General features: G+C 45.9%; 2 protein-coding genes across 3 annotated transcripts in view; one reads left to right on the top strand and one right to left on the bottom strand.

Moving 5' to 3' along the window:
* Positions 1 to 7608, top strand: part of TIMP3 (TIMP metallopeptidase inhibitor 3) — a 58336-nt gene extending 50728 nt beyond the window's left edge. The window contains exons 3-5 of the mRNA XM_036093512.2: positions 1638 to 1749; positions 2456 to 2577; positions 3662 to 7608. Of these exons, the coding sequence (XP_035949405.1) occupies positions 1638 to 1749; positions 2456 to 2577; positions 3662 to 3859 (432 nt within the window). The 3' untranslated portion in view covers positions 3860 to 7608. The remainder of the gene's footprint in view (positions 1 to 1637; positions 1750 to 2455; positions 2578 to 3661) is intronic.
* Positions 1 to 13168, bottom strand: part of SYN3 (synapsin III) — a 444404-nt gene that overhangs the window by 288082 nt on the left and 143154 nt on the right. For both annotated transcript variants that reach the window (XM_036093503.2, XM_036093504.2), the window contains exons 5-6: positions 12773 to 12929; positions 9470 to 9559 (exon numbers count right to left, since the gene is read on the bottom strand). In XM_036093503.2, the coding sequence (XP_035949396.1) occupies positions 9470 to 9559; positions 12773 to 12929 (247 nt within the window). The remainder of the gene's footprint in view (positions 1 to 9469; positions 9560 to 12772; positions 12930 to 13168) is intronic.

The following is a 13168-nucleotide window of genomic DNA, read 5'->3' on the forward strand; positions in this document are numbered from 1 at the left end:
TAGCCCCACCAGCCAGTCCCCACTTAAAAGAAAAATAAGGAGAAAACCCAGCCCGTTAGTGCAAATGGGAGGCACTTAGATGAGACACCAGTGAGGTGATGTCTGGCTTTTTATTAATTACCATAAGTAAATTAATAACCCATGCCAGGAACTAAGGGAGAGACACTCTCCTGTTGTAAACCCTTGGAGACCACCAGCCATCTAGGTAGGGCCCAGGTGCTCTGAGAACCAGGGGGATAATGGGATTGGGCCACACTTTGGTGCCCCCTCCTACCCTCGCCAGCTCACACAGTTAACAGAGTTTTCTCAACAGATCTGAATCCACGTGAGACTCGTGGTCTTGACCTCGAATCCCCAAGTGGGTTCAGCCTCGTTATGTTCACACCAGTGGCTCTGAGCACGTGCAGATATAAAGAAGGCACAAGAGCCATAAACAGCATTTGCCTGTATCAGAGGCCCTTGGGCATGAACTTGTGAGGCCACAGTGAGAGGCAGCGCAGGGTAATGGTTAGAAGAGCACGGACTCCGGAGCAGATCCTCCTTCCTGGAATCCTACCTCTGCCATTTGCCAACCGTAGGGCCTTAGATAAGCCACTTTACCCGTCTGGGGTTCAGCCTCCTCATCTATTAAACGGGCATAAATAGTTCCTGTCTCACGGGGCTGTCATGGGGATTAGGTGGGTTAGTATTAGAGGAGGATTTCTCAACTTTGGTACTACTACTATTTGGGGCCAGATAATTCTTTGCTGTGGGGGCTGTCCTGTGTATCATAGGATATTTAACAGCATCCCTAGCCTCTTCCCACAGATGTGAATAGCAACCACCACTGCCTCCCATCTGTGACAATCAAAAATGTCTCCAGACATTGCCAGATGTCTCCTGGGGTGGGGGTAAAATGGCCTTCAGTTGAGAACCACTGTCTTAGATTATGTTGTAGATAAAAATGGCCAAATATCAGCATTTTCATACACTGCAACATAATAATTATAAAGTGTTTAGCTAAAAATCTAGAAATTTTGTATGTGTTTATATGCTTTATCTGGGGTAAAGGAACCCAGTGCTTTCAACAGATGCTCAGAAAAATAAAAGCATGAAGAATCCTGGCCTGAGTTCAACTTTCACCAAGCAAACAGAATTTTTGAGTCCTTATCTGTAAAATGGGTACAATAATACCTACTTCCTTGGGTTCTTGGGAGGATACAGTGAGAGGAACATAAGTGGAATGCTTTTATACACTGAGAAATGTCATAGAGATGTCATTAGAATGCTGGCTGGCTGCCTTCTTGGAATTTGGGGGCCAAGGTTGGTGAGGCAGGCAGGACCCCTTTCACAGCAAATTCTTTGGATTTCTGAAAAGGTGTTGAGATATGAGAAGAGTATATATCTGGTGCAGTGTTACGGAGGTGCTGGAATGGGCGATGTGACTGGCTGGATGGGAAGGTTTCTTTGGGAAGGCACCAACCATGGCTCAGACAAGAGGTGAACAGGCGGCTTTATCTGGAGTGCAGGCCCCGGCGTGGATAGGTCAGTGACTGGCCACACCGTGGTGGATCAGGGGCATCGGATCTCCACAGAACAAATGACGGCATGCTTTCTGAGCCCTGGTCCTCATCTCCTGACATTCCTTCTGCCCACAGATGTACCGAGGCTTCACCAAGATGCCCCACGTGCAGTACATCCACACAGAAGCTTCTGAAAGTCTCTGTGGCCTGAAGCTGGAAGTCAACAAGTACCAGTATCTGCTGACAGGTAACGGCCAATTCTAGCATCTAGGCCAGAGTTTGGCCAAGGTCCACCAGTCCTTCGCTTCAGAAGGACAGAGAAGCAGTAGTTGACCCAGAAGTGTCCTTAGGACCTTGGCCACGTGCCCAGTGAATTGTAAGGAGTACCTTGTGTAGGGTGCATCTTGCTTGGCCTGGGGAAGGAACTCGAGGCTCTACCCGGAGGCTGGGTTTTAGTCTCAGCTCCATCACCGGCCCCGCGGAGGAAATGTAGTTTTGCCTAGTTCTGCAGTTTCTCAGCTTTACTATATTATATAAATAAAAAGGGATTTCAAGTACCTGTTCCTCTATACCTCACAATCTATTTATTGGGTCTATCTTTGAAAGTTGCCCACCTTCAGGCACTCAATGTGGGAAAGGAAAAAATAAGATCAAAACCAAGCAACCACTGATGAGTGAAGGGACGAGTTGGCCTTAGTCCCAGCTCCAGCACTTCATGGGTTTAAGACCTTCTGCAAATCACTTAACCTCTCTGAGCTTCGGTTTTCCCCACCTGGGAAATGGGAACACAGTCTGGCCTCAAAGGTGTTGGGAAGGATGAAATAAAATCGTAGGACCAGAAAGTACTTAGCACAGTACCTGGTCTGAGGTGGGTACTCGGGGGTGAGAATTCTTTCGCCTGTGGCTGGGCTCTGGACAAAACAACTCTCCCCTTGTCCTCTTTCCTCCTCTAGGCCGTGTCTATGATGGTAAGATGTACACAGGACTGTGCAACTTCGTGGAGAGGTGGGACCAGCTCACCCTCTCCCAGCGCAAGGGGCTCAACTACCGGTATCACTTGGGCTGTAACTGCAAGGTAAGCCCTGGAGAGGGCAGGCACGGGGGAGAGCTGGCTCACAGCCCGAGAAACGTCAGTTCTGGCCGTACTGGGCACTGGGCCCTTGTGCTGAGAGGGGCATGCACATCAGGCCAGGGCAGAAGGGCAGGTCTGAACAGGGGTGGTGAGGAATGTTGCCCCCTTCGTTGAGCAACGAAGAAGGTGGGAGAAGAATGCCTTTCTGTGTCATCTGCTGCCTCCAAGCTGCCCACCTGGCAGCTGCCAGGGCACAAGGACTCTTCAGCATCCCTGGCCCCTCCTGTGGTTCAAGGTTGTGGCAGGTACAAGATCCTAACACTGACAGGTCCTGTCGAGCAGTCCCAGTGGGCTCACCAGGGCAGCTGCCTCATTGGTGGCCCCTGCTGAAGGTGGCCGAGCTGGCGCAGGACTGCTGATACCAAATGCTGCAGAAGGTCACTCTTCAATCAGGCCCAATTCCTTGACTCAAGCCCAGGGCCATGGCACACAGCCTTCCTGCTGCTGGAGGGAGCTGCACTGTTCTCTCACTAATTCTCATAACAACTCTGTGCGGTTTTCATTACTACTGCGCTCATTTTGCAGATGAGAAAATAGAGGCTCAGAGAGCTCAAGTAACTAGCCTCAGGTCACACAGCTCACTGAGTCTGATTTCTCTCCTAGGGCAGCTGGATGCCCAAAGTTTATGCTTTGATCTTTTTAATTCCTCAATTCCCACAACAGCTGAGATTGCTCATCCTTGCCTGTTGCCATTTGAGAAGGAAAAGCTCTCTTGAATGTCTAATTCCACCACTTTTGCGCTATGTAACCTGGAGCACGTTACTTAACCCCTGTGAGCCTCTATTTCCTTATCTGTAAAGGGAGCTAAATCTGTTATGAGAACTAAAGAGAATAACATAGAAGCACTGAGCAGAATATCTGGTACACAGCGGTGCTTAGTAAGTGTTAGTGAGTGTTCTATTACTTTCACTAAGGGACTGATGTGGCTGGGCTCCACTACAGTGGTGAGCATCTAGACTTGAGGAAGCATCAGCACTGGGTCCACCATGACAGAGCCCACCAACCTTTGGCTGTTATCCAATTGCAGATCAAATCCTGCTACTACCTGCCTTGCTTTGTGACCTCCAAGAACGAGTGCCTCTGGACCGACATGCTCTCCAATTTCGGCTACCCTGGCTACCAGTCCAAACACTACGCCTGCATCCGGCAGAAGGGTGGTTATTGCAGCTGGTACCGAGGATGGGCGCCCCCGGACAAAAGCATCATCAATGCCACAGACCCCTGAGCACCAGACCCTACCCCACCTCACCTCCCTCCCTTCCCGCTGAGCTTCCCTCGGACACTAACTCTTCCCAGATGATGACAATGACATTAGTGCCTGTTTTCTTGCAAATTTAGCACTTCGAACACTTAAGGAAAAGTCTATGCTGTCATATGGAGTTTATTTGGAACCATCCTCCTGGCCCCACCCTGCCCCTTCTTTTTGGCCTTGACATCACCCATTTCCACGCGGGAATTTTTGGTGCCATGCCAGAAAGAATGAGGAATGTACACTCCTCTTCTTCGTGATAATATAATCTATTTTTTTAGGAAAACAAATATCGAAAAACTACCCCATTTGGGCATTGTTAACATCTACCCCTCTCTCTTCTTCCCCACCTCACCATCTCCCAGACCCTTTTCCCTTGGCTCTTCTCCTCCACCCCAGTACATAAAAGACACAGACAAGGAAGATGCTGAGAGGTCAACTGTTTCAGGATCAGTCCAGGGCAGCAAGCAGACAGACTCAAGGTACGCAGAAGATCTTATACACCAAGGAGATGCTACTGCATGTCCCAACCAGACTGTCTGTCTGTGTCTGCACGTAAGAGTGAGGGAGGGAAGGAAGAGACGGCAGGAGAGGGTCTGAGAGGATGCAGTACACACAGTTTCCCCAGGCCAGTGCCGCTGGGATTGACCAGATGTTTCTGAGTCTGGAGCAAGCAGCCAGGCCAGAATAACAGAACTTTCTTAGTTGATGAAGACTTAAACATCTGCCTGAGGTCAGGAGGCAATTTGCCTGCCTTGTACAAAAGCTCAGGTGAAAGACTGAGATGAATGTCTTTCCTCTCTCTATCTCCCACAAGACTTCCTCCTGGAAAACTCTTTCGTAGATTTGGCCAGGAGCTTGCCTTTATGTAAATTGGAGGAATACACACACCATACACTATCCACCGATATAGTCAAGTAGATTTGGGTAGAGAATACTATTTCCGAAGTAGGGTTTAGCTCACCTAGGGGGATGTGTTTGTATACACATTTGCATATACCCACACGGGGACATAAGCTAATTTTTTACAGGACACAGAATTCTGTTCAATGCTGTTAAATATGCCAGTAGTATAATCTCTTCTATTTTTTTGTTGTTGCTTGTTTGAAGAAAATCATGACATTCCAAGTTGACTTTTTTTTTTCATTTTAATTAAAATTTGAAATTCTGAACACTCTCGACATCCCTCTAACTGGGGTCATCTGACCTCTGTCCCTATCCTTTTCTCCTGCTTCATGTTTGGGGCCTTCATTTAACTGCCTTACTGGCTTGGCTCAGGTGGGAGATGAGAGTTAGTGTGGGTCAGGGGCCGGGGCACAGGAGGGAAAGCTGCAAAGTGTCCTGCCTCAGCTAGATAGCCACTTTCCTGGGTTTCGAGACAGCCTGTTCTTCTTCCCCCAGCTCACTGGTGGGCGAACACCACCTCCTGAGGTCTTCACCTCATGGGATTAAAATCAGTGGTCACTGGGGAAGCCTGACTCTGCAATCAGCTGTAGGGTTTTTTTTTGTGTGTGTGTTTTTTGAAATAAAACTATAATATAAGTTCTCTGATTAAATAAAATTATTTTAAGTTTAAGTATTGAAAGTGAGATGCCAAGAGTAGGTGAGAATGTATATTTTACAGAGTTGGGGGTGGTAGGACGGTGACATTTAACATGATTGCTCTGTCTCTTTTTTCAGATTATGGGTATTTATCCTCTTAGTATTTGTATCTTCAGTTCATTCCACTTTAGGAAACAGAGCTGCCAATTGAAACAGGAGAAAAAAAAAAAAAGAAGCAAACAACACATTGTAATGTCTTGCGTGCACACACACACACACACACACACACACACACACACGCCCAGGCAAGGTGTTTGGTAGAACTCCTCAGTGGGAAGGCAGTACAGGCATCCGGCTTCTGTGGGATCCATTTTATTTTCTTGTATCTTTCACCTTATGGTCATGCCATCTGGCGGGTGGGCAATGGGAGGCTTTGCCCTCTCAATGCAGCAGTATAAGCAAAAGGAGCTGAGGTCAGCAGTCCAGTGGTTTTTAAGAAGTAAGCCCCAGCCTTGGTGTTCTGAGATTTTCTTGATTTCAACCTTAAAGTCTTCTAAGGTGGAACCCCTGACCCAACCCACACAAGTGTCCTCCCACAAATGGACATCAGCATCCCCTCTATGAAGCATTGGTGATTCTTGGTCCCTGGTGGGGCCACCTCCACTCACACAAGGCAGGACCTGGGGTGAGGCCTGAGCATGAGTCATCTGAAGTTTCCCCTGCAGAAATGTTGGTGGAACCACAGTCCCATCTGCCAGGCCCTGGCGAAGAGAACAGCAGGTCCTGGGCAAAGAAGGGTCCTTTGCAAAGCGATGTTGGCAGAGGGCGGTTTTTGAGCTTTCTATAAGCTATAGCTTTGTTTATTTCACCTGTTCACTTACTGTATAATTTAAAGTCATTTATGTAGCTGAGACACTTCCGTATTTCAATCATATCGTGAACGTTTTATTTTGCTAAATCTTGTGTCATGTGTAGGCTTTAATATGTGTACATTGTGTTTAAGAGAAAAAAAAAAAATGAAACCCACATGTCACCATTTTCCTGAATCAAATTCTACAGTGGAATGGAGGGTAAAATACTTCTACTGTGCAGGCAGCTCGACTGGCAAACTGGAGAAATGAGAAGGAACTAGCCCTTGAGACTCATCCATCCTCCTCCCTTTATCGGCATCCCAGTGCTTTCTGGAGCAGGAACGAGGAGGGGAAAATAGCAAGTACATTCATGTCCTTGCTCTGTATCAACTGGCACTGGGCAGTCTGCTGGTCATTCCCATTCTTCTTCCACTTGATCTTTGACCACCCAATTGGGAAGCCATGATTTCTCCTAAAAATCCAGGGCCATGGGAGCTATGATTCCAAGACCTCTTGGCCTCATCTGGCCAACTCTTCTGCCTCCCTATCCAGACAGCACTATACCCAGCCGCTCTCCTCTCAGACCTGTGCTCCATCTGGTTGGGTAGATAATACTGGAGACCCTTATCCTTTACCGTCACCCAGCTCCAGACCTACATCATGGCAGTTGAGGTACAGCCCATGAGCACCATTTTTCATATATTGGTTCTTGAGCAATTAAAGAAACAAAAGACTTATTGGAAGAACTTTTTCCAGAGACACTGTGGCCCCCTGGGAGAGAGTACCCTCCCCTGCCCTGGCCTTTCATCTTTTGTTTGATGGTCGCCAATGTGGATTACCCCAAGATGGCACCTGAGTGTTTGGCTCCTGGCTACCAAAAGTAAAAATATCACTACAGTAGTTTTACACAAGGAAAACACTTTAAAAATCTGATGACAGAAGCAAAAAAAAAATAAATGTGGAAGTGTAGGGGAGATGGATATCAACAGCCTCCAAATTGGCTCTTGGGAAGTGTGAGGAGAGAAAGAACTTAAAGACCAGTTTGTGCTTTGAGGGGAGGGGCTTCATAGATTCTCCCAGGCTCTCACCCTTCCCTTTAGCCAGTCTGCTGTCCTGAGACCCAGAAGTGATAGAGAGAAACCAACCAGAGAAAACCCTGTCTGGAAGGAATGTATTTGTTGCTAAATTTTGTAGCACTGTTTACAGTTTTCCTCCATGTTATTTATGAATTTTATATTCCGTGAATGTATATTGTCTGTAATGTTGCATAATGTTCACTTTTTATAGTGTGTCCTTTATTCTAAACAGTAAAATGGTTTTATTTCTATCACACACCTGCAGTCTCTTGCCTCCTTATATCCTGACCACCACTGGGGGTAATATAGACAGCAGAGGGCCTTGGAAGCTGGTCCTGCTTATCCTGGCTACAGGCCCATGCACGTTTCTCTCCATTCATTCACTTTCATTCACTTCTACAGTCTGAGCCCACCCTGCTCTAGTCTTTTCCCAAGGCAGGAACAATTTCAGGAGAGGCATTCTAGATTTCCTCCTGACTGCTAATCCTGCCCTGAGCTTGCTCCCTGATTCCATGGCCAGGGTTCTCCATAGCTCTACAGAATCCGGATCTCTAATTAACTATTAGTAAGCAGTACAAGTATTCCCAGACCAGAGCCCTGACATGGCTTTCCCTGTTTTCTTCTTAAGAATCTCACCCCATGGAAGTGAGGGGAAGGCTGCAAACATCAGTGTCTGATGCCAAATGCCTGCCTGAAATTCCAAGTATGGCTCAGCCTAGTTGGGAATGCCAGGAACTCAAGAGGTCCCACTAACTGGTGGGCTCCTCCAAGAGCTTACAGCTGGATCTCATCCTCAATGGGCTGGGCTGGCTGCAGACCCCTCACCCAACTTTCATCCCATTGTTGACAATGTTCCGGGGTATAATGCCCCTATTTTAAGCTATTCCACTTTGATCACCTATCATATGTCAGGCATAGCACTCGATACACATGATTATACTAAACTTCAACAACCCAATGAGGTTGCCCCACTGTCCTCCATAGTTTCCAGCTGAGGAACCCAAGACTTGGGTTAATTCATTGCTCAAGACCTAGTATGCTGGCAGACTATGATTCAAACTCATTCTGGCTTGATGATAAACCTTGACTTTCCTCTACTGTGTTCATGCTTTGTTGGAATATGCCAGGTTCCACAAACCCTTCTTATTCTAAACAGCACATCCTGGATTCTAAGACTCTTACCAGATCAGATATAAGGGAAAGATAATCAAAGGAAACCTCTCTGCTTGTTTAGACTGCTCCTCCTTGGAGCCTGCAGTCCTACCCATCAATGTCTCCAAACAGAATCCTCCAGGTCAGCAGCCTGAGCTTGGGATTCTAAAACCAGGCCGCAGTCTCCAGCTGGGACATTTGGATACCCTATTAACTACCCTGTTCCCCAAAATTCACATTGCTTATGTGGCAAGCATGGGGCCATGGCCCTGAATTCCTCTGACCAGTTTAAGAAGACCACCAACCACACAAGCAGACACATCACAGGCTATCTCCGGCTGCGCAGAACTCTTCCACCCAACTTCTGGCTGTGGGATAGAAAGCTCTCCACCCTATTCAGAAAGACGTTAACCTTCCCACCCAGATGTCCTCCAAAGGAGAGACTCTACCATGTGCTCCAAGCTAAGCTCCAACCACTTCCCAGAGACAACCTCAGGTACACACAAAAGTCAAAATGTAAAGAGAACATACAAAGAAACTGCCCTTTGATGATCAACGCAAATAAAATATTACTGTTTTTACTGAAATAAGAGTTGAAACCAGGTTCTGCCCAGGGCCCAAGGGAAACAACTTCCAACCTTTGAAACATCTTTTATCTTTATTATCAACCTCTGGCTCCAAAAATGCCAGCTCAAGTTGTCCCCAGATTTGCTAAAAATTCCCAATGTCCCAAGGAATGCCATCTACCTTTGTCATTTGCCCTGCTACCTCAAACTTTACCTGAAGAGTTGATTCTTTCCCTAGGGAAGCCAGGCATTCCCATAGGAAATCACAACTCTTCCTTAGAGGCCAGGTGGTCAGGGAGTGGACCCTCAACCCACTCCTCCATTCAAAGGGATTGAAAACATGGACATCTGTGTTCATTCCAAATTATGAAGATCATCAGAGTAAAAAAGGGCACTCACCATTGGCTTATGGTTGGGGAAGAATGTTTGTTCCACAAGTGGGAACTTCTCAGGACCCAGGGAATGGAAGATCTTAATGAGTTGAGAGAACTAGGAGAGAAGAAAGAGCATTGGTCAATCATTGTGGTGAACTTCCTACTCGATCCCAGGTTTCAAGTATCTGACCATTCTGAGCTGAGCTGCAGTAGCTAGTCCCTGTTTACAAGATAAAAACCAGATTCTTAGGCTGGAAATTCATCTTCTCAATTATCTGGTTGCATCAACCCTTCATTCCTGCCAGGCCACTGAGTTCAGCTCAATTACATTTAATGAGCATTTACTATACCCTCAACATTTCACACAAGCACTACCTGCTGACATTCATGCCACGTCCCCAGCCTGCAAAGCCTTTCTTTCTAGAGAGGTAGTACTGCATAAAAGTTTATGGTATAGACTCTGGATTCAAAGTCTCCACTACTTACTAACTGTGTAGCCTGGAAAGTCATTCCATTTGTAAATGGAGAAAACAAGAGATCCAATAATACACAATGTATGAAAAGCTGTGCCTGGTCCCTAGGAGAACTCGAATGTTAGATCCCAGCTAACATGCTGAACAACATGGGTTTGAATTGCACAGGTCCACTTATATGCAGATTCTTTTTAGTAAATACAGTCAAGTGCTATAAATGTATTTTCTCTTCCTTATGATTTTCTTAACAACATTTTCTTTTCCTTAGATTGCTTTATTGTAAGAAAATAACATATAATACATATAACATAGGAAATTGTGTTTAATTATTTATGTTATTAGTAAAGCTTCCAGTCAACAGTAGGCTATCAGTAGTTAGGTTTTGGGAGAGTAAAACGTTATATACAGATTTTCAACTGCACAGGGTGTTGGCACCCCAACTCCTGCACTGTTCAAGGGTCAACTCTATTTTTTCTGCTTTTACAACCACACTCATTTCCAACTGCTCGAGCTGCATCCCTTTCACACCTGGCTCCTCTTGCTTCAGCACGGCCTTGTTTTGCCATAGAGATAGCTACCATCTCCAGAGATGGAGGGTAAGCTCCTGGGAGGCAGGCCTTGGACTTACATTTTCCTCCACTACCCCACACCACTTGGCACCCTTGGGAGCTCACTTTGTGCTTGGAGAAGATGACACAAGAGAAGATGGAAGGGTACTCTAGGTGTGCAGTGAGACTAGTGCCCTGGAGACACTCAGTGGCTGTCACAGCTGTGGCCTTGGGTACAGGGGACAGTGAGAGAAGTTGACAGAGGGTGATCTGTGACAGACCACTGGGAGCCTTAAAGGCTGGAACAAGGAGCTTGGAATTTACCCAGAAAGCAAAAGGGAACTCCTGGTGGAAGTGGAAAGGGCAGGGTAATTCTGATCAGGAAGAAGGAGTAAGCTACAATTTGTGGCCCAATGGCTAGAAGGGGCGCTAAGGTTTGCACCAGACTGACTTGGGAGTAACTCAACACTAATGGTTCAGACAGAGAGAACGGGTAACTTAAGAACTTTTTGCATCATGCTAGAACTGGTCTGCAAACTCTTGGGGTAGAGTCTGAAGGTGTGGTGCTACATGGAATCCACTTAGAGGGTCTGAGGGACCTCAGAAATATGGGAAATGATGGGGGATCCCTCAGTTTACAGATAAGGATGCTGAAGTCCAGAGATTGAGAGAGTAAGTCTATGATCAAGCACACGAGTTTTGGAGATGCCCACCTCCAGTTTCCTCATCTGTACAATGGAGATGTTAGCAATACGTACTTGTCAGGGTGGTTCTGAAGATCAAATACAATATGTACATTACGAGTTCAGCACACACACAGTGCTGATGAATGTTAGCTGCTGCCATCACGATGTCTGTGTGGAAAGACAAGGGGGTTGGGCTAACACTATCTAAGACCCTTTCCAGATAGTGGCATCAAATCTGGGATGCCATAGGCAAAAAATCTCAGGGTAGAATGAGAAGGAGACCAGAGGCATGATAATAGTGGTTAAAAACTAACCATATCTACTAAATTAATGTATATATTCATTCAATAAATATTGAGTGCCAACTCTGCAGAGACCTCGATGGCACTCAATATTTACTGAATGAATATAATAATTGTCATCATGTATTGAGTGTATACTTTGTGCCAGCCAAATGTATTCACTCATAACCCTACCAGGATGACCCTATTATTATCATCATTTTACAAATATGGAAAATAAACTCAGAGAGGTTAAGCAAGTCGCTCAAGATGACACAGGTCATAAACTGAGGCTTCTAGAACTAGTCAATCTGGCTCCATTGCCCATGTTCTCAACCACTGTCCTACCACCAAGAGACCAAGCAGAGGGAAATAAGAGACAAGATAGGTAGAGCTCCAGAAAGCACACTGTATATATCCCCAGCCTCCACATTTCCTATCTCCCTTCCTTGCTTTATCTTCTCTCTTGGCACTTATATGACATATTACATATTTGGCATATTTATTAATATACAGCATGTGCCCCTGCTCACTAGAATATAAGATGTATGGGTCAGGGACTTTGGTCTGATCTGCTCACTGCCATGTTCCCAGGACTTAGAACAGTGCCTGGAACATAGCAGGTGCTGAATAAATATTTGTTGCATGAATGAATTACTTCCAGTAGGGAAGACAGATAATATGCAAAAGAATGGATAAATATATCATTCTAGATGGAGATAAGTACTGGAGGAAAAATAAAGCAGGGTAAGGGAATTGAGAGTATTGGGGGGAATGAAGGGGGGTATCTTAGGAAAACCCTCTCTTACAGGTAACATTTGAATGGAGACTCAAATAAATCAGGGATGAATGAAATTCATGAATACAAAACAGGGAAAACCAAGTCTTGGGGTTTGGGGAGATATGGCTTCAAGTTCTGGTTTCACTCCTAATATAGTCTATATGACCCTGGGTGAGTTCCTTAGCTGCTCTGAAGCTGAGCTTCTTTTTCTGTCAAATGGAATAATGATGTCCACTTCACATGATAGCAATAGTTTGAGCACCAGGCAGCATGATTTTCTGGTACATAGTAAGTGCTCAATGAATAGTGCCCACTGTTAACAAAAATGATATAATTTAATGTAAGTAAGAATAGTATAGTACTCCTCTTACCACTGATGTTATTATAAGATAACAATATATCATAATATGTTCATACTATGTTATTATATGATATTTGTTATTCAGTTGCTTAAGAAAGAGCCATTACTGAGGCCTCCATGCCGGAGGATGGGCCCATTTCAGGGCTGGGAGGCCACCCGCTGCCCACCTCATTCTAGGTAGCCTGGCCCAGCACCTACCACCCAGGGCTTGCTGCAGAAGTTGTAGACAGAGTAGAGGGAGTTGACAGCAGGCAACCCTCCGTACTGGAGGCCGATGACCAGGCTTCGGTAATCTTCACCCAGAGCCATGCTGTAGGCATGCTGACGGACTAGGATGAAGTCTGGCTTGAAGGATCTGCCAAGAGAGGGGTCAGCAGCAGTGTTACTACATGGGGCATTGCTGAAACACCAGGGCATTGGGCCACAGTCTACAGGGATAGCACTGACCTGGCATGGGTGCCGCCAGCCAGGGGCCCTCAGTTCAGAATGGCGATGGGGTGGGGGAGTGTGGATGGGGACAGGTGGATGCAAATACATAGCAGCTACAAAATAAAGGGGCTGAAAACAACTGATATTTTATTCATTTTATTTTTT

The sequence above is a fragment of the Halichoerus grypus genome, chromosome 6 (genome assembly GCF_964656455.1).
Source record: "Halichoerus grypus chromosome 6, mHalGry1.hap1.1, whole genome shotgun sequence".
In the NCBI taxonomy this organism is placed as follows: domain Eukaryota; kingdom Metazoa; phylum Chordata; class Mammalia; order Carnivora; family Phocidae; genus Halichoerus; species Halichoerus grypus.